The 21,476-nt window shown below is 46.8% G+C and overlaps 1 protein-coding gene across 2 annotated transcripts in view; it reads right to left on the reverse strand.

The window, feature by feature from the left end:
• LOC110500478 (sushi, von Willebrand factor type A, EGF and pentraxin domain-containing protein 1) overlaps positions 1–21,476 on the reverse strand; it is a 130,114-nt gene that overhangs the window by 34,619 nt on the left and 74,019 nt on the right. For both annotated transcript variants that reach the window (XM_036957868.1, XM_036957867.1), the window contains exons 7-26: positions 20,039–20,233; positions 17,513–17,631; positions 14,160–14,289; positions 13,127–13,234; positions 9,745–9,876; positions 9,177–9,368; positions 8,202–8,323; positions 7,805–7,910; positions 6,331–6,534; positions 5,994–6,230; positions 5,573–5,734; positions 4,378–4,539; positions 3,872–4,033; positions 3,004–3,092; positions 2,431–2,527; positions 2,161–2,274; positions 1,770–1,883; positions 1,321–1,522; positions 850–1,007; positions 214–412 (exon numbers count right to left, since the gene is read on the reverse strand). In XM_036957868.1, the coding sequence (XP_036813763.1) occupies positions 214–412; positions 850–1,007; positions 1,321–1,522; positions 1,770–1,883; positions 2,161–2,274; positions 2,431–2,527; positions 3,004–3,092; positions 3,872–4,033; positions 4,378–4,539; positions 5,573–5,734; positions 5,994–6,230; positions 6,331–6,534; positions 7,805–7,910; positions 8,202–8,323; positions 9,177–9,368; positions 9,745–9,876; positions 13,127–13,234; positions 14,160–14,289; positions 17,513–17,631; positions 20,039–20,233 (3,004 nt within the window). The remainder of the gene's footprint in view (positions 1–213; positions 413–849; positions 1,008–1,320; positions 1,523–1,769; positions 1,884–2,160; positions 2,275–2,430; positions 2,528–3,003; positions 3,093–3,871; positions 4,034–4,377; positions 4,540–5,572; positions 5,735–5,993; positions 6,231–6,330; positions 6,535–7,804; positions 7,911–8,201; positions 8,324–9,176; positions 9,369–9,744; positions 9,877–13,126; positions 13,235–14,159; positions 14,290–17,512; positions 17,632–20,038; positions 20,234–21,476) is intronic.

Genomic DNA, 21,476 nt, shown 5'->3' on the forward strand with positions numbered 1-21,476 from the left:
GGAGAGAGAGAGAGAGAGAAGTGGAGGCAGGGGGAGGCAGCAGAGAAAAGACAGAAAATAATATTGTTTTGTATTGTGTTTTGTGAGGACCCCGAGAATAGTACAGCTGTGGCTAGTGTCTTATGACAGCCGTAACATTTATGGGAAAGGGAAAGTTGTGTGTGTGTCTGTGTGGGTGTGTATGTGTCTGTGTGTGTGTGTGGCAGCACTGACCCGTTGTAGTCTATGAGCAGGAAGGCGTTGTCACTTCCCTCCACGGCGTAGGAGATGGGCGTGCCGTAATTGGTGGTGTCCGAAGACCTCATCCAAAAAGTACACGTGATCTCCGTCAGTGCCGGCATCATGCCGTCCATCATCACGTAACCATGGATACCTGACACCTCGAAGTCCAGGTTGAAGGATGTTGACATCTCTGAAGGAGAGAAAATGTTCAGGCCGGAAATTAAGATTATTACGAAAAAGGTTTTATAAGTAAATAAATGGAGCAGTTTCTGAGTCATTAAGGTTAGAAGGAGAGAAAAATGGTGAGAGAGAGAGAAATGGTTGACTACGAAAATGGATTTTGAAGTTGATATTGATCCATTTCTCCTTTCTGAAAACAGGAAAGCTCTCATTATGATAGCCCTGTGTGAAACTAAATAGTGGTTTCACAAAGTGTACCTCTAAAATAGCACCCTGTTCCCTACATAGTACACTATGAAGACTAAAGAATAGGGTGCCATTTCTGACCCAGCCAAAGTTTTACTTCCATAAATGTTCTTCCTTGAGACTGTGGTAAAATCGCAATAAACACAAACTCCTCCACATCCTCTCTCTCTCTCTCTCTCTCTCTCTCCATGGCATCTATACCTGTCTCACACCTGGTTCCGTTGAACCCAGGAGGGCAGCGGCAGGTGTAGAAGCCCAGTCCGTCCACACATGTGGCCCCGTTGATACAGGGGTTAGCTTGACACTCATCCACATCTATCTGACACAGCCTGCCCCGGTAGCCCTCCACACACTGGCACCTGGACACAGAAAGAGACCAGTACGTCATATATACCTGTACAATACATTATGCGCATCAAACGTGTTGCTGTTCCTTGCACGCTGGCCTTCACTATCTTTCACTATTAAAAGCTCAACATATTGTCTAGATTTAAATATTTGTTTATCCAAAAAAACATCAACATGCAGATGAGTATGTTGGTAGGTGAAGTAAGATTTGGCAACTTGGTTGACAGCAGCCAGTCATATTTGATTATATTTTTGATATAACCTTTATTTAACCAGGAAGCCCCGAAGGTCCGTAGACCTCCTTCCGCAAAGGGTTTTTATTACCTGAAGTTGTTGACGGCATCCCGACATGTCCCTCCGTTCTGACAGGGGGCGCTGTTACACTCGTCCACGTTGACCTCACAGCGGTCCCCCGAGTAGCCTGGGAGGCAGGTGCAGGAGTACCCCCCCTCCAGGTCGTCACACACACCCCCGTTCAGACACGGGCTGGACTGACACTCGTCTATCTCCAGCTCACAACGAGAACCTAGAAGAAGATCATGTTGTTGATCATAACGCCTTTTGCATGACTACAGGAGATCCCGATTAATTGCATTGTCGGCATTGAACGTTTGCTGCATAAACTGTAGCTGGCTTTTCATTGATGTTGCAAACAAATGTGGTTTTGCTGGTTTTGCCTTTGCTGTAGTTGCATGAAATGTGGCCGTTGATCATTATGAATGAAGGTAACTGACGTGCCCAAGGGGTCTGGTAAAGAGGTAGAGGGATCCCACCTGTGAAGCCATCAGCACAGCTGCAGGTGTACTGGTTGACCTCGTCCACACACACTCCTTCATTCAAACAGGGGGAGGAGCTACACTCGTTCACCTCCGCCTCACACAGAGAACCTAGGACAGAGAAACGACATTAGCGAAAAGAAACGACAGTCCGTCATCAGGTCGGTTACAAATGACCAGCACTAAATGCCTAGGTGACAGTCTGCTCCTGCTTTAGCCAAGTCCTATGTCGTAGTCACGTTTGGCAAGGACTGATAGGACTGATGTTTCTACAGAAAATAGACTGGTACCCAGGCTACTAAATGTCTAGGAGAGACAAGAAAATGAAAAGGGAATGAAGTGGAAGGGAGTGGAAACTGGGTACAAGACATTCATGATGTCCCCATACCTACAAAGCCTGGTCTGCACTGGCAGAGGAAGTCTCCCATGCCGTCCTTACACAGACCCCCATTCTGACACGGTGCCGAGTCACACTCGTCTATGTCACTCTCACACTTCGCCCCTACAGGTAGAAATACATGTTCACAGCCTTATGACGAGACAACTGGCATTTTGGCCCTAACTTTGTATTGCTCCGACGAACGTTGTTTTGGACCGAAAGCCTACACACGACTAGAAGTTTGAATAGATGAAGAATGCATCCAGGGGTATAGTTTACCTGTGAAACCAGGTAGACAGGTGCAGATGTAACCCGCCCCCACCTCCTCACACGTCCCCCTGTTCTGACACGGGTTCAAGAAACACTCATGGAAGACCTGGGGAGAGGAACAGTGTTGTGGTTAGGAGTCATGTTTATGAATATGGAGTGGGAGAATTTCAGGAATAGGGGAGAAATGTATTCGTACACTCCATAGTCAATAACCATGACCCCGACCTGGGTTCAAATACTTGAAGAAACATATGAAATACTTTGAGCATTTGCTTGAGTCTGCCTGGAGTGCAACAGGTGGGTGGGGTTTTCAGTTTAGGGTCCTTTCCGTTGGTTTATTGAGGCAAGCTCAAAGGCTGCCACTGCATTTTGACCAATCTGATCAGATCTCTTGCCAATGATTGGGCAGAAAGATCCGATTTGGACTGCCTGTGTAAAACGCAGCCAAACAGGCACAGAAAGTATTTCAAGTATTTGAAACTCAGGTCAGATCATAACTCATAACCATAGTGCAGTCAAGTCAACCTATCTGCTGTAAACCCCTTAAGGAGTCTCTTGAGGACATGGGTCAGTCAGTCTCACCTGGCTACTAGCCTGATAGCCCTGTGAAACCACCACCTCTGGGGCTGATGTCACACTCTCCTCCTTAGGCAGGAAACTAGAGCCAAAACCTGATGGAGAGATGGAGGGAGAGAGGGAGGGAGAGGGAGTGAGAGGGGGAGAAAGAAGAGGGGGAGGGAGGGAAGGAGGGATGAAGGGGGAAAAGGAAGGGAGGAAGGAAAGGCGGAAGGGGAGAGAGAGAGAGAGAAAAAGAAAGAGAGAAAGAAAGAAAGAGAGAAAGAGAGAAATAAAGAAAGAGAGAAAAAGGAAAGAGAGAGAGACAGAGAAAAAAAAAGAAAGATAGAGAATCAGAGAAGAAAGGAGAGAGAGAGTTTCCACTCACCACCAAACTGGCAGACACTAACAAAGCTCATTTAGTCTGGTTGGCCACATCTACCAGCCACCGTTTGTTCGCACCCTTAAGGCTTTTAATTCCTCGGTTATTTCCATTCAGTAGTCACATGACGAAATCATTTCCATTCTTTCCTGATCCTTTTTGCAAACCCTTTTCCATTCAGTGGCTCAGTCTCAAACAATGATGTATGTCTATGGTCTTAAATTATACCCTGGTACCCATCCAGTGTCATTTTGACCAAAGCCATGTGTCAGTAGTCCTATGGGGGAACGCTATAGGGAAACAGGGTGTCATGAAGTACACTATAGTTCAGTTCATACTTTATTGGACATTTTTTGGCTGCATATATAAGAAACAGGGTGTGATTTAGTGCACTGCATAGGGAATAGTGTGTGATTTTGTGCACTACATAGGGAATAGTGTGTGATTTTGTGCACTATATGGGGAATATTGTGGGATTTGAGACTTAGGCAGTGTAGTGTAACAATAACTCACTGGAGCAGTGCTGTATCGCGGTGGCCCCGGTGACTGTTGTGGTGCCGTAGAATGGGCAGGAGAGGCAATAGGAGCGGCCGTGGTCTGGCTGGTAGTAGTCTCTGGGACAGGGGTAGCAGGGGACCAGCCCTGTGCGAGAGAAATGACCTGCCAAACATGGAACTGGAAGGGGAGAGGGAGGGAGGGAGGGCTAGTGTCACTAATGAAAGTATGGAAGTAAGCACAGTAATCACATTTTTATGCTAGGTCGGTGAGTTCAGTCTGAATGTAAATGCAGTCATGTCTGTGTTTCCTCTCCCCTCTGACTCTCTCTCTCTCTCTCTCTCTCTCTCTCTCTCTCTCTCTCCCTCTCTCTCTCTCTCTCTCCTCCCTCCCTCCCTCCCTACATCCCTCCCTACATCCCTCCCTCCCTACATCCCTCCTTCCCTCTCCCTCTCTCGCTTTCTATCCTCCCTCCCTACATTACTCCTTCCCTCCTTCCCCCTCCCTCCCTCCCTCTCGCTCACCTCCACACTCAGCCATCTCCCTTGCCCCACTGGTGACGGTGGAGGTCTCATCCGGACAGACCAGACACTCTCTGGATCCCAACCCAGGCTGGTAGTACCCCAGCGGGCACGACTCGCACGTCTCCAGCCCGTTCACAGAGTAACCTCCAGGCTTGCACTGCTCTGAAACACACCCATGGAAACACATACAATATAACATATACTAATAATGAGTTTATTGAGTTTATAACCTTCAATATTATTTAGGAGTAACACCACCTGGTGTTATTACATTCATGAGGAGTAGAGTTGACGATACAGTATTTTAGGACCAGGAGTTTCCCTGGTCAGATCCAGCTAGTTACTGGGACCAGGAGTTTTCTTGGTCAGAGAAAACTAGTTACGGGGACCCAGAGTTTTACTGGGCAGAGCCAACTAGTTACTAGGGCCCAGAGTTTTTCTGGTCATATCCAACTAGTCACTGGGACCAGGGGTTGTCCTGGTCAGATCCAGCTAGTTACTGGGACCAGGAGTTTTCCGGTTCAGATCCAACTAGTTACCGGGACCCAGAGTTTTCCTGGTCAGTTCACATGGCCCTATGTACAGTATTACCAATGTATGAGTCCACCTGAGTACCTTGTCCGTGTGTTTAACCTTGTCCGTGTGTTTAACCTTGTCCGTGTGTTTAAACTTGTCCGTGTTTAACCTTGTCCGTGTGTTTAACATTGTCCGTGTGTTTAACCTTGTCCGTGTGTTTAACCTTGTCCGTGTGTTTAAACTTGTCCGTGTGTTTAACCTTGTCCGTGTGTTTAACCTTGTCCGTGTGTTTAACCTTGTCCGTGTGTTTAACCTTGTCCGTGTGTTTAACCTTGTCCGTGTGTTTAAACTTGTCCGTGTGTTTAAACTTGTCCGTGTGTTTAACCTTGTCCGTGTGTTTAAACTTGTCCGTGTGTTTAAACTTGTCCGTGTGTTTAACCTTGTCCGTGTGTTTAAACTTGTCCGTGTGTTTAACCTTGTCCGTGTGTTTAAACTCGTCCGTGTGTTTAAACTTGTCCGTGTGTTTAACCTTGTCCGTGTGTTTAACCTTGTCCGTGTGTTTAACCTTGTCCGTGTGTTTAACCTTGTCCGGGTGTTTAACCTTGTCCGTGTGTTTAACCTTGTCCGTGTGTTTAACCTTGTCCGTGTGTTTAACCTTGTCCAGAGGATAGTGTTTTACCTTTGCACTCGTCCTGGTTGCGTGCATGGAGGTAGGCTGTGGATGATCCATCGGGACAGGTCTTACACTCCATCTGACCCTCCTGATCCTGGTAGGAACCCAGCCAGCAACTCTCACACTCTGCGTACTCCAGGGAGTAGTAGGTCCCCACTGGACACTGGACTAGAACACACAACAACACACATTATAACCACACATATTAACACATTACCACATATAACCACACACAACCAGAGAATAGTTAGTAGGTCCCTACCGGACACTGGACTGGGACATCCAGCAACACAAAGGAACAGTGTAAGGCCAAACCTTCATTCATTCATCCATCCATTCATTCATTTGTTCATTTGTACACTGTGAACCTGGTGACCATACTGCGTAGACATACTGCACGGTGTGTATCCCACGGCCCACTACTCACCACACATCCTCCCCTTCAGCACAGACCCAGGTCGACAGAACAGAGAGGCCCTCTTGCTCTCCAGGGACTTGGGGTCAGCCACCACGATCATCTCAGACGACACGTGATAGGATGACAGCGGCTGCTTGGCCAGCGTCCGCTTCAAGCGATTGGTTAGCTGCTCCAGGATCCGCAGCAGGCGCTTCTGATTGGCTACCTCCACTGAGTCGTTCCGGGATGAGGGCTGCGGGATGCTTGCTGGGAGAATGGACGCAGCTCAAAGGACGGGACTCGAAACAACAACACAAACAGATTCAAGTGCACAACTTTGTTTATGTTGAGCGTGCCACCAGCCTACCTGTGATGTTGAAGAATATCTGTATCTTGTGGTCTCTGGTGGTGATCTTACGGTGCCTTTTGCTGCGGTAGTGGGAGGTTCCCGTCCTGGCACTACCACCCTGCTGCTTGGGGGTTCGTGGGCTGTCCGTAGCGAAGCCCGAGTCGAAGTAGGCATAGTCCTGACCGCTCTGGGGTCCCAAGTTACTGCTCCATCCTCCTGGGCCTTGGAGAAGGAGAGGGAGATGGAAAGGGGCGGGAGAGGGGAGGGAGAGGAGAGGGAAGGGGAGGGAGAGGAGAGGGAAGGAGAGGGAGAGGAGAGGGAAGGAGAGGGAGATGGAGAGGGGCGGGAGAGGGGAGGGAGAGGAGAGGGAAGGGGAGGGAGAGGAGAGGGATGGGGAGGGAGAAGAGAGGGGCGGGAGAGGGGAGGGAGAGGAGAGGGAAGGGGAGGGAGAGGAGAGGAGAGGGAAGGGGAGGGAGATGGAGAGGGGCGGGAGAGGGGAGGGAGAGAAGAGGGAAGGGGAGGGAGAGGAGAGGGAAGGAGAGGGAGAGGGAAGGAGAGGGAGATGGAGAGGGGCGGGAGAGGGGAGGGAAAGGAGAGGGAAGGGGAGGGAGAGGAGAGGGAAGGGGAGGGAGAGGGAAGGAGAGGGAGATGGAGAGGGGCGGGAGAAGGGAGGGAGAGGAGAGGGAAGGGGAGGGAGAGGAGAGGGAAGGGGAGGGAGAGGAGAGGGAAGGGGAGGGAGATGAGATGGAATTGGCGGGAGAAGGGAGAGAGAGGAGAGGGAAGGGGAGGGAGATGAGAGGGAAGGGGCGGGAGAGGGGAGGGAGAGGAGAGGGAAGTGGAGGGAGATGAGAGGTAAGGGGCGGGAGAGGGGAGGGAGAGGAGAGGGAGATAGAGAGGGTCGGGAGAGGGGAGGGAGAGGAGAGGGAAGGGGAGGGAGAGGAGAGGGGAAGGAAGGGAGAGGAGAGGGGAAGGATGGAGAGGAGAGGGAAGGAGAGGGAGATGGAGAGGGGCGGGAGAGGGGAGGGAGAGGAGAGGGAAGGGGAGGGAGAGGAGAGGGAAGGGGAGGGAGAGGGAAGGAGAGGGAGATGGAGAGGGCGGGAGAGGGGAAGGAGAGGAGAGGGAAGGGGAGGGGAGGGAGAGGAGAGGGACGGAGAGGGAGAGGAGAAGGAATGAGAGGGAGATGGAGAGATGCGGGTGAGGGGAGGGATAGGAGAGGGAAGGGGAGGGAGAAGGAAGGAGAGTGAGATGGAGAGGGGCGGGAGAGGGGAGGGAGAGGAGAGGAGAAGGAAGGGAGAGGGGGTTATGAAGAGCAATGGTTAGGAAATACTGTACATACATCTCAAGGCCCTACTGCTTGTACAGTACATTCTTATAGGTGGGATAATTCCTTTTTACAGATCTAACCAGGGAAGAAGCCTATAACAAGGTCACATGATCACATGGTTAGGTGGTCAGGGAAAACTCCTGGTCCAAAAGCATATGAAGGTCTTACCGATGGCGAATCCATTTTCATAGTCGTAGTTGTACTCCAGACAGTGGCCTTGGGATTTCACCTCTAACTTGCAGGCAACATCATCGCGACTGCAGATGGTCGGGAGCTATGGATACAATTGCGAGAGAAATGAAACATATACAGTGTGTGTGTGTGTGTGTGTGCGTGTGTGCGTGTGTGCGCGTGTGCGCGTGTGCGTGTGCGAGTGCGCGCGCACGTGTGTGCGTGTGTGCGTGTGCGTGTGTGCGTGTGCGCGCGTGTGTGTGTGTGCGTGTGTGCGTGTGTGTGTGTGTGCGTGTGTGCGTGTGTGTGTGTGTGTGCGTGTGTGCGTGTGTGCGTGTGTGTGCGTGCGTGCGTGCGTGCGTGTGTGTGTGTGTGTGTACTCCTGTGTTCTCACCATGTCTCCTAGTTTAGTGTTGAACTCCCCAGTGAAGGACTTGACCAGATCCAGGTCATCACAGCGAGAGGCTTCGAACAGCATCTCAAAGGGCTTGAAGCCGTGGTTGGCAATACGGTTCACTGAGAGTACGGACAGGACACGCGCACGCACACACACACACACACACATGCACACACACACACACACACGCACACACACAGTCAGAATTTCAATCATGTGTAGTCTGTATGCACACATAATACTGTAACTGTAACATAAGAGGAGAAAAGAGAAGATGGGACAAAATATAAAAAGAAAATGGATGAAATCTCTGTATCCCAAATGGAAGCCATACCCATACCCAGAACTCAAAGACCAGAGCCCAAAGACCAGAGCCCAAAGACCAGAGCCCAAAGACCAGAGCCCAAAGACCAGAGCCCAAAGACCAGAGACAAGAGACAAGAGCCCAAAGACCAGAGACAAGAGCCCAAAGACCAGAGCCCAAAGACCAGAGACAAGAGCCCAAAGACCAGAGACAATAGCCCAAAGACCAGAGACAAGAGCCCAAAGACCAGAGCCCAAAGACCAGAGACAATAGCCCAAAGACCAGAGCCCAAAGACCAGAGACAAGAGCCCAAAGACCAGAGCCCAAAGACCAGAGCCCAAAGACCAGAGACAAGAGCCCAAAGACCAGAGCCCAAAGACCAGAGACAAGAGCCCAAAGACCAGAGACAAGAGCCCAAAGACCAGAGACAAGAGCCCAAAGACCAGAGCCCAAAGACCAAAGCCCGAAGACCAGAGCCCAAAGACCAGAGCCCAAAGACCAGAGCCCAAAGACCAGAGCCCAAAGACCAGAGCCCAAAGACCAGAGCCCAAAGACCAAAGCCCAAAGACCATAGACAAGAGCCCAAAGACCAGAGTCCAAAGTTGTACACTGCTGTATATAGTGAATAGGGTTCCATTTGGGATGCACCTATGACTAAGGTCACTCACAGGAGCAGTCGGGTCTATCGGGCGAGTGTGGCGGCTCCCACACTCCGTTGTTGGCACAGAAGTAGCTGTGGACAGTCTGCCGTGTGAAGCTGTATCCATCGTTACAGTACAGAGTACAGTTGACCCCGTCCTCTTCATCAGAACAGGCGAACCCCCCATTCACTGGCGCAAATGGTTGCTCACAAGTAGACCCTGGGACATAAGAAAGACACACATGGTTTTATGGGTAGGATAGTTATGGGGCTGGCTTAATTATATATATATATATTTTTTAAAGCAAGAATGAACTTCTATTTGTTGCATGGGCACCCTGTCTCTACATTGATGAGTAATGTGGTACAATAAGAAGTAAGGAAGAACTGTGGATAGCAAAGGAGCAGTACAGTACCAAACAAGTGATTTGAGATCTATCCCTAATCTCCAAATTAAACATTGTGTAACAAAATTAATGTGACATAAAAACATGATTATTTAAATATCCCTTTAATTCCCTCAAGAAGCCCAGAATACAGCAAAGATACAGAATACAGTAATCCAGTGAACTCTAGTAAACTCTACTTCCTGTTACCTTGTACAGTGATGGTGAGGTCACAGGTGCGATTGTTGCCTGCCTGGTCGGCAGCTGTGTAGCTCACCACCGTCTCTCCCACAGAGAAGAGAGAGCCGGGTGTGTGGGTGGTGGACACACTCAGACGCCCACCTGGGAATGGTACACAACACAACAACAACAATAACCAACACTTACATACTGTACAGAAGCCCAAATTATATTACAGACCTGTCTATGTGCCAGTTGCTACATACATCTTTGGATGAATGTATAAATGCCTCATGAGCTTAGTTCAACTTTCGTACCCCATCAGAACCCAAAATATACGCTTTTGTACTCTTTTGTAAACAAAGTAAATGTAAACAAACACTATATAGACTCTAAACATGGTTAAAACTCTAATTTTGATATCATGGATGGTCGATCCTTGCATCCATCGCTCTGTCTACTGTATGAATTTGAGAGGGGTTTCATTTCTCCAGCGCCATCCCCAAGGTTTTGAACAAAACAGGGGCGGGGATATTTATTTGTTATCGTTTCAACTGCTACAAACAGTGTACTTTCTTATCATTTCTTATCATTTTCTTGGTTGAATGCAACCTTCCCACAATCAAGACCAAAATTATGATCATTATTCTGAGTTACTGATTAGCAGTGTTCAAGGTCTATACAGTATATTTCCCCAAAAGTGTATTGCACTTCTGGAATAGGCCATCAGAGAGCAGTGTTGGGTTGCCAGTTAGTGTATACATAGCAGAAGGAGTAACTGTGGGATGAAGTTTCCCCTAAGTACAGATCTAGGATCAGCTTCCCCCCAATCATAACCTTAACCATCAGTGAGGAAAATGTCATACTGACCCAAGATCAACGTCTAGAGGCAACGTCACTCTACTCCAAATGAGTCAGTCTAGTCCTGGTAAACCATATAAGTTATAATAAAGCAGGGCATGTTGACACACGAAAACGTCTGGCTGGTGTCTCTCTGGGCATCACATGGCACCAGAATAATAATCATCATCTGGGCAGTCTGGGGGTAATTGCTACCAGCTGGAGGGATGGATAGGTTGGCGAGATAAAGAGAAGAGAGAGAGTTGGAAAGAGGGAGAGGGATAAAGAGAGAGGGAGAGAGAGAGAGAGAGAGAGTGAGAGAGAGAGAGAGAGAGAAGAGGGATCTCCACAAGCTGACCTATCATATTCCTCTCCCACGGACACACACACCACTTTAAACACTTTATTTGAATCCACCAATCAAATGTACAAAAAAGGCATCCAAACATTTCAAGTGCATCGCACTCGAGGGTACAGAGAGCACCTCCTTCCCCAAACAGCTAGGCTGCCCATGACTGCTGAAACAGAGCAGTACCTAGCCAATTGCTTTGCCCTAGTTGTTGTCAGGCCCGCAATCTGGAGGCCACGCACTGCAAGCCTGCGTACGTGGCCGAGACTACCAAATATCAGCCCCACCAGCTTGCACCTCCACCTGAGGCTGTCCGAGCGTGCCCCGAGGGGCTGGTATTTAAGCAGCTTCGCGGCAAAGGCCTGCTCCATGTGGACGTCCAATGAGCAGCCCACTTCCAAAATGAGCACCTCCCCCTGGCCTCCCCCACAACAACAATATTTGGTGTATTTATCTGAACTATAATGCATAAAATGTGTCACACACACACACACACACACACACACACACACACACACACACACACACACACACACACACACACACACACACACACACACACACAGTAGAGAAGAGAGACATTCTCATTCCTGCCAGGCTGACAAGTCTGGCTGAGTGGTGTCCTGGCCGTGTCTCCCCAGCCAGCCAGTCTCTAATTAAATAGAACCCAGGCAGCACCAGGGACACGTGTGTGTGTGTGAAGCGGGGGGCTGGGGGAGTGTTGGGAATCAGGGCGTGGGCCTGATGGAAAAACAAAACATGCTGACGTTGGATCAACGTCGCAGTGACGTCGTCGCGCCACCTCAGCTGAAAACCACCATGTGGTTACTTCTGTTTGTTTAAGGCATATCATGTGTGGACCTTGGCAGGAAGGTTAGTGTGTGTGTGGGTACTGTATGTGTCTGAGTATAAGTCTGAGTATGTGTGTGCGTTCATGCGTGTATATACTACGTGTCTACGCTAGGTGTGTACGCACACGTGTGTGTGTGTGTATCTATTTCTGTGTGGACCTCGCTTTGTGCACGGGGGCATTGTCATACTGAAACACGAAAGGGCCTTCCCCAAACTGTTGCCACAAAGTTGGAACACAGAATCATCTAGAATGCCATTGTATAATGCAGCGTTAAGATTTCCCTTCATTGAAACTAAGGGGCCTAACCCGAACCATGAAAAACAGCCCCAGACCATCATTCCCCCTCCACCAAACTTTACAGTTGGCACTATGCATTGGGGCAGGTAGCATCCGCCAAACCCAGATTCGTCCATTGGATTGCCAGATGGTGATGTGTGATTCATCGCTACGCAGAACCTATTTCCATTACTCCAATGGCGGCAAATTTACACCACTCCAGCTGACGATTGGCATTGCGCATGGTGACCTTAGGCTTGTGTGCGGCTGCTGGCCATGGAAACCCATTTCATGAAGCTCCCGACGAACAGTTCTTGTGCTGAGTGTTGCAACCGAGGACAGACATTTTTTTACGTGCGTTGTGCTTCAGCCCTCGGCAGTCCCGTTCTGTGAGCTTGTGTGGCCTATCACTTCGCAGCTGAGCCGTTGTTACTCCTAGATGTTTCCACTTCACAATAACAGCACTTACAGTTGACCGGGGCAGCTCTAGCAGGGAATACATTTCACGACTGACTTGTTGGAACGGTGGCATCCTAGGACAGTGCCACGTTGAAAGTCACTGAGCTCTTCAGTACGGGCCATTCTACTGCCAATGTTTGTCTATGATTGAATGGCTGTGCGCTCAATTTCTACACCTGTCAGCAACGGGTGTGGCTGAAATAGCCAAATCCACTCATTTGAAGGGGTGTCCACATACTTTTGGCTATGTAGTGTACCTGTATCTCTCAGATGTCTGAAGTGAATTGAACCAGCACCCCTCTTTAATAGCATGGCAATGACATTAACATACTGTCTGTACCACACCCTTGTCTGTCTGTCTGGTTCCCACCATTCTATTGTCACACACACACACACACACACACACACACGCACACACACACATATGCACATACTCAGACACACACACACACACATTATTTCCCACCGTCTCTCTGTCTCCTTTTTCGAATCACCTGACGGAAAAGACCCTGTTTAACCATTAGTCCCCTCTGGAGTGAGAGAGCGAGAGAGAGAGAGAGAGAGAGAGAGAGAAACCGAGAAAGAGAGAAAGAGAGAGAGGGAGCGGAAGAGGTGCAGTCTGGGATACCGCATACCTGAGTTGTCGGAAAACTGCGGCACCTCCCAAACGACGGCCGTCTGCATGTCTGTGGCCTGGAAAGTGGGAGGCGACCTGCACCTGTCAATCACAGGGGGCTCCGTATCTAGGAAGGAACACCATCACCGTTGTCAGGGAGGGAACAAAGTTTGACCATGACAACCAAGTATGCACAACACATTTAGAAGAGGTAAAGAAGGACATTTCATGTCCACCTGAATGTTGGATTTTGATTGAGTGTTTAGCACTGTAGCTACGTTAAATTAGAACTACTAACATATTAGCAGTAGTAACATTCCTAAAATCGGATAACAATACAATGTAACCCTATGTTAAAGTATGCTACGTTATATAGTCTTAGTGGTATGCGCTGTTTTCAAGGGCACCAGTTAAGCATGTGTGTGTAATAAAAAAAAAACACTGCGTTTCTTCATAATAGCACATGGAAATGTTTACGGCTTACCGCAGTGCTTTTCCCCCTTGAGTTCTGAGGGTATCAAGTGTGTGACACTGGACACCCTTATTTTTCACACGTTGTGCACTTGAGTTTGCTTGGCACCTGTGACTACTGTGTAGACGAGTCATTTAGCCAGACGCTTTTACCCAAAGTGACTTACAGTAGACGCGTGTTTAATACGTTATGTGCGGGCCCACGAGGGAATCGAACCCGCAACTCCGGAGTTTCAAGTACCAACTGAGTCATTGGAAATAGGAACTACCACAAGTATTTCCTGAAAACGTAACCTGATCAGGAAAAACTCTGGCCGCTAATTAAAAGCTACAGTATAACTAGGGCCTGGAGTTTTTCCTTTTCCTGGGTCAGGTCGTGTGGTCAGGAAAAATCAGGGCCACAATCTCAACTACTTGTTTCACATTGGTTTTGTTTTGTTGAGTTGTTTTATGATTGGGATGTGGTTCTAATATATGGTTGTGATATGTGTTTGTGATCTGATGGTTGGGTGTGATGTGGTTATGAGGTGGATGTGATGTGGTTGTGATGTGGTTGATTTTTGGTTGTGATCTGACCTCACCAATGACAGTGACAGTGAAGGTACAGTTAGCCTGGTTCCCGGCACGGTCTGTAGCTGCATAGGTGATCCTCTCCTCTCCTATAGGGAACAGCTGGGGAGGGGTGTACACAGGTTTCACCTGGACCAGGACCTAGAGGGCAGAGGTCGGAGGTATTTGATTTTTGATTTAATTTATTAGGATCCCCATTAGCCGACACCAATGGCGACAGCTAGTCCTAATGGGGTCTGACACAAAACTAAAAAGACATTACAGACAAAGGACTTTACAATTGACATAGATTTAAAAACATTAACATTGAGTGTGTGTGTGTGTGTGCGTCTATCAGTTACACATACAGTACCAGTCAAAAGTCTGGACACACCTACTCATTCAAGGGTTTTTCTTTATTTTTACCATTTTCTACATTGTAGAATAATAGTGAAGACATCAAAACTATGAAAGTACACATATGGAATCATGTAGTAACCAAAAAAGTGTGAAACAAATCAAAACATATTTTAGATTTTAGATTCTTGATGACAGCTTTGCACACTCTTTTGACTGATACTGTACATGCCAGTACATATACACAACAAGTAGGTTACATGCGGGAGAGGAGTTGTGCCGTGAGGTGTTGCTTTATTTGTTTTTTGAAGCCAGGTTTGCTGGTCGCTTTCTTTATATAAGATGGTTCTGTATAATACTATATCTTTCCTTGAATTTGTTCTGTGAAAAGACCCCTGGTGGCATGCCTGGTGGAGTAAGTGTGTGTGTCAGTGCTGTGTGTAAGCTGACCATGCAAACAATTTAGAATTTCCAACACATTAATGTTTCTTATAAAAACAAGAAGTGAGGCAGGCAGTCTTTCCTTAACTCTTAGCCAAGAGAGACTGGCATGCATAGTATTAATATAAACCCTCTGATTACAATGAAGAGCAAGACGTGTCGCTCCCTTCTGCTTCTGCTGCAGCTTAACTAGGCCTTTCTTTGCATCACTTGACCATATGACCGGAAATAATCAAGATAAGATAAAGCTAGAGCATGCAGGACTTGCTTTATGGAGTGTTCTGTCAAAAAAGCTGAGCATCTCTTTATTACGGACAGACCTCTCCCCATCTTTACAACCATTGAATCTATATGTTTTGACCATGACAGTTTACAGTCTAAAGTAACACCAAGTCATTGAGTCTCTTCAACTTGTTCAACAGCCACACCATTTATTACCAGAGTCAGGTCTAGAACTTAGGGAATGATTTGTACCAAATACAATGCTCTTAGTTTAATAGATGTTCAGGACCAGTTTATTACTGGCCACCCATTCCAAAACAGACTGCAACTCTTTGTTAAGGGTTTCAGTGACTTCATTAGCTGTGGTTGCTGATGAGGAGATAGCTGAATCATCAGCATTTATAGACACACATGCTTTGTTTAATGCCAGTGGCAGGTCATTGATAAAAATGAAAGAGTAGAGGGCCTAGAGAGCTGCCCTGCGGTACACCACATTTGATGTCACCATGTTTGACATTAGAGAACCTTCCATTAAAGAAAACCCTCTAAGTTATTTTAGATAGATAGCTCTGAATCTACGATTTGGCAGAGATTCAAAAGCCATAACACATCATTCTTCTCAACAACAGGTTATGATCAATGATATCAAAGGCTGCACTGAAATATAACAGTACAGTTCCCACAATCTTCTTATTATCAATTTATTTCAACCAATCATCAGTCATTTGTGTCAGTGCAGTACACGTTGAATGCCGTTCTGTACAAGCATGCTGAAAGTCTGTTAATTTGTTTACAGAGAAAAAGCATTGTATTTGTTTGGCGGTAATTAGGGGTCAGTGGTCAATAGAACACCGTTACCATTCAAGGTCCTAAACAATATCTTAACCGCCATCGATAAGAAACAATACTGTGCAGCCATATTCATTGACCTGGCCAAGGCTTTCGAGTCTGTCAATCATCACATCCTCACCGGCAGACTCGATAGCCTTGGTTTCTCAAATGATTGCCTCACCTGGTTCACCAACTACTTCTCTACTAGAGTTCAGTGTGTCAAATCGGAGGACCTGTTGTCCGGGCCTCTGGCAGTCTCTATTGGGGTGCCACAGGGTTCAATTCTTGGGCCAACGCTCTTCTCTGTTTACATCAATGATGTCGCTCTTGCTGCTGGTGAGTCTCTGATCCACCTCTACGCAGACATCAGCATTCTGTATACTTCTGGCCCTTCTTTGGACACTGTGTTAACAACCCTCCAGATGAGCTTCAATGCCATACAACTCTCCTTCCGTGGCCTCCAACTGCTCTTAAAGGCAAGTAAAACTAAATGCATGCTCTTTAACCGATCGCAGCCTGCACCTGCCCGCCCGTCCAGCATCACTACTCTGAACGGTTCTGACTTAGAATATGTGGACAACTACAAATACCTAGGTGTCTGGTTAGACTGTAAACTCTCCTTCCAGACTCACATCAAACATCTCCAATCCAAAGTTAAATCTAGAATTGGCTTCCTATTTCGCAACAAAGCATCCTTCACTCATGCTGCCAAACATACCCTCGTAAAGCTGACCATCCTACCGATCCTCGACTTAAGGGATGTCATTTACAAAATAGCGTCCAATACCCTACTCAATAAATTGGATGCAGTCTATCACAGTGCCATCCGTTTTGTCACCAAAGCCCCATATACTACCCACCACTATGACCTTCTTCCTTTGGCCGCCTCTCCTTCCAGTTCTCTGCTGCCAATGACTGGAACGAACTACAAAAATCTCTGAAACTGGAAACACTTATCTCCCTCACTAGCTTTAAGCACCAGTTGTCAGAGCAGCTCACAGATTACTGCACCTGTAAATAGCCCATCTATAATTTAGCCCAAACAACTACCTCTTCCCCTACTGTATTTATTTATTTATTTAGCTCCTTTGTACATTCTCCCATTGCAAATATACCATTCCAGTGTTTTACTTGCTATATTGTATTTACTTCGCCTTTTTTTGCCTTTACCCCCCTTATCTCACCTCATTTGCTCACATCGTATATATACTTATTTTTCTACTGTATTATTGACTGTATGTTTGTTTAACGCCATGTCTAACTCTGTGCTGCTGTATGTGTCGAACTGCTTTGCTTTATCTTGGCCAGGTCGCAATTGTAATTGAGAACTTGTTCTCAACTTGCCTACCTGGTTAAATAAAGTGTGAAGCAAACCCATGCACAGACACAGTGTGTGACCGTGTGAGAGAGAAGTCTTGCATCTCGCTCTTTTCAACATCAGCGGTGCTGCTCGTGGCAACCTTTTGCCTCAGGTCAGTTACGTAAGCAAACACTAGCATCCCCTGGAGGAGTAAAGAGACAGGCCTCTCCTCACCTCCTGCCCAGAGTTGTCAGTAGCAGCAGGCACGTTCCAGCTGATGTTGGCAGTGCCACGCCTCTCGTCCGTCTCTGCCACCACGTCTTTGGGGCACTGGACCCAAGGGGGCTCTGAGTCTGGATGGAGTGAGAAAACAAAACCACAGATGAAAGGCAGAGATGGAGAGGTTGAGAAAATAAACAACAAATAAATGACAGTCTGAAGTATTCGAGTGGATGGAGAGGATGGATAAAGAGGGTGAGAAAATAAACAACAACGATAAATCTCTGTAAAATCCTAAATCAATTTGATTCTGTTTCAATTCCAGTCTGTTTAACTTGACATGATGGGACTTGACATGAGGGCACTCCACATTATTGTCATTCAATAAGATGGAATTAACTCCAACTCTTCTAAGAACAATACCCAGTGGGTAAAAACTGGTTGAATCAACGCTGTTTCCACGTAATCAAAAACAAAAAAAAATCTGTGATGGCGTTGACTCAACATGGGAAACTGATTTGACTTGAAAAAAGTCATCAACTTACAGGCATTTTGTATTGTTTTCATCCAACTTTGAACCTAAATCCAATGACATGGTGAAATGTTCTGTTGATTCCACGTTGAATTCACTTTTGTTGAAAACTCAACCAAACGTTGAACTGACGTCTGTGCCCAGTGGGTACACTTACAAGAGGGATATGAACTAAAGCAACAAACCGAGGAAGAGACTTTGGCTTCATCCCAAATGGTACCGAATCCCCTACATAGTGCACTCCTTTTGAGGGGGTAGTGCACTGTGTAGGGAGTAGGGTGCCATTGGGGATGCAGACTTCTACATCACACATCGTCATATGTGGCCCTGCTACTTGTTATCACTGTGATGTCACATATAACCTCTGATCTCTCTAACACAGCACGTCAGAGCCCCCTCTGTTTTTAATTCATTGTGCTGTAGTCTAACACATCGACTTCATAGCCAATTATATGTCCATCTTTATTATCGACATCACCTCATAGCCATATAAGTCCATTACAGCTGTCGCTATCTCTGTTCCATCCCTTAAATCAACATTAACCCTCTAGGATATACGAAGTACATGTCCAGGAATACTGCAAGATGTACCTCTAACAAACTGTCCATACAACTACTAGCGCAAAGCTAACCCTTTGTACTGAGCACCAGTTCCACACAGCTAGTTGTGTCTAACACATCTAACACCTGATTCCCTCTAACCTTTACTAAGCCAGGTAGGTCATTGAGAACAGGGCTGGACTACATGTTGTGTGGAAGTTCACAGCTGGACATGACCCATCTAGTGAAGTATCCGTCTCTATTAAACTTACACACAGCCGTCTGATCAGATCTGCCAGGGTTTTCCCTTTATTGGAAGGGAAATATTTTACTGTTTGTGTAATAGGTATTATGAGAGAGGCTGGAACCAGGTCAGCTCTATACTCTTCTCTATTCTCTTCTCTACCTAACTCTTCTCTCTTCTCTACTCTCTTCATTTTTCTTCTCTACCCATCTCTTCTCTCTTCTCTAATCTTTTGTCCTCTCTACTCTTCTCTTCTTTTCTCTCTAACCCCTCTCTTCTCTAATCCTATTTTCTCTCTAATCTTCTTCTCTCTACTCGTCTCTTCTCTCATCTCTTCTTTTCTCTCTTCTCTTTTTGCTCTACTCTTCACTTCTCTCTACTCTTCTCTCTAATCTTCTTTTCTCTCTACCCCTTCTCTTCTCTCCTCTTCTCTTCTCACTTCTCTCTTCTCTTCTCTCTTATTCTTAATATTTTCCTCTCTCTCTCTCTCTCTCTCTCTCTCTCTCTCCCTCCCTCCCCCCCCTCCCTCCCTCCTTCCCTCCCTCTCTCCCTCCCTATTAAAAAGAGAGGGATGAGAAGAGCAGATGTGCCAGTGAGAAGAGAACCAGAGGAGACCCACCTTGGCCTCAGCCATCCTATGGATCTCAATGACATTCCCCATCCCTCTCTCCACTCCTTTTATCTTTACGACGTAACTTCCACTTTTTAATGGCACAGCCTTAATCAGCCTGCTTTCTATTGGAGGCCATGAGGGATGCGTGTGTGTGTGTGAGCATGTGTGCTGGCGCGGGCGCGTGTGTGTGCATGCGTGTGTGTCCATGCGTGCATGTGTGTGGATGAGTGTATGGATATAAAGCCAGAAACAGTACTCTTTCTACAGCCACCTCTTTCACCTGCAAAGCATCTGGAGAAGCTGTATACAATTACAGCGTTGTTCCCCCAACCCTCAAACACAGGGATTGGTCCTCCTCTGTATTAGGGACTACTAAAGCAGTCAGCAGAAGGTTCACATGGAAAGAAATGCACGGAAGGTGCAGAAGGGGTGAATGGAAAACTGTCTCACGAGCACACTCACACACACACACACACACACACACACACACACACACACACACACACACACACACACACACACACACACACACACACACACACACACACACACACACACACACACACACACACACACACACACACACACACAGTATCCTACATTTTATTTTACCTGTGCAGGTGGCTTTATGGACGTTAGCGCTCCAGTCCCCGGAGGAGAGACAGCGTGCCTCCAGGTCTCCCTGGAGACGGTAACCGTGGCGACAGGCAAGGCGGCACAAGGTGCCAGGCTTCACTTTCCTCTGTCCACAGGCAGGGGGCGACAGCAGGACGTTCCTCAAAGTCACCATGGGGGGACAACGCACCTCTGAGGCGAGAGAGAGATATACAGTACAGTACCAGTCAAAAGTTTGGACACACTTACTCATGCAATGGTTTTTCTTTACTTTCTACTATACTATTTTCTACATTATAGAATAATACGGAAGACATCAAAACTATGAAATAACACATGTAGTGACTGAAAAGTGTTTCAAACCAAAATATACTTCATATTTGATATACCAGATTTCCACTGAACAGATTATAGGACCGATTTCCACCAGTCTAATGTCAATTGCTTGTGTTTCTTGGCCCAAGCAAGTGTCTTCTTCTTATTGGCGTCCTTTAGTAGTGGTTTCTTTGCATAAATTATTTCATGAAGGCCTGATTCACACAGTCTCCTCTGAACAGTTGACGTTGATATTTGTCTGATACTTGAACTCTGTGAAGCATTTATTTGGGCTGCAGTTTCTGAGGTGCAGTTAACTCTAATGAACTTATCCTCTGTAGCAGAGGTAACTCTGGTTCTTCCTTTCCTGTGGCGGTCCTCATGAGAGCCAGCTTTTGCGACTGCACTTGAAGAAACTTTCTTGAAAGTTCTTGAAATGTTCCATATTGACTGAACTTCATGTCTTAAAGTAATGTTGGGCTGTCTCTCTCTATTTTGGTTAGAGTCCGTTTGCGCTGTTCTGTGAAGGGAGTAGTATACAGCTTGTACGAGATCTGCAGTTTCTTGGCAATTTCTCGCATGGAATGGCCTTCCTTTCTCAGAACAAGAATAGACTGACGAGTTTCAGAAGAAAGTTCTTTGAGCTTGTAATCGAACCCACAAATGCTGATGCTCCAGACTCTCAACTAGTCTAAAGAAGGCCAGTTGTAATTGCTTCTTTAATCAGTACAACAGTTTTCAGCTGTTTGTGTGCTTTTCTTTCAAAAACAAGGACATTTCTAAGTGACCACAAACTTTTGAACTTTTGTGTGCATATATATATATATATATATTCATATATATATGAGAGAGAGAGAGAGAGAGAGAGAGAGAGAGAGAGAGAGAGAGAGAGAGAGAGAGAAGATGAGACAGAAGATGAGAAAAACTATGAGTGAAGCAAGTCATTTTTCGTGGTCAGGTCACATAGTCAGGGAAAATTCCATGCCCTAACTGAGAAGACATTTTTTTGACAGTCACATCAAACGGACTGCATTGACTTCAACTACATGAAGCAGAGAAACACAAAGACTTACAGTAATGGAACTGGGGAAGGAAAAGAAGAGAATAATCTTGGAGCACA

The sequence above is a fragment of the Oncorhynchus mykiss genome, chromosome 21 (assembly GCF_013265735.2).
Source record: "Oncorhynchus mykiss isolate Arlee chromosome 21, USDA_OmykA_1.1, whole genome shotgun sequence".
Classification (NCBI taxonomy): Eukaryota; Metazoa; Chordata; class Actinopteri; order Salmoniformes; family Salmonidae; genus Oncorhynchus; species Oncorhynchus mykiss.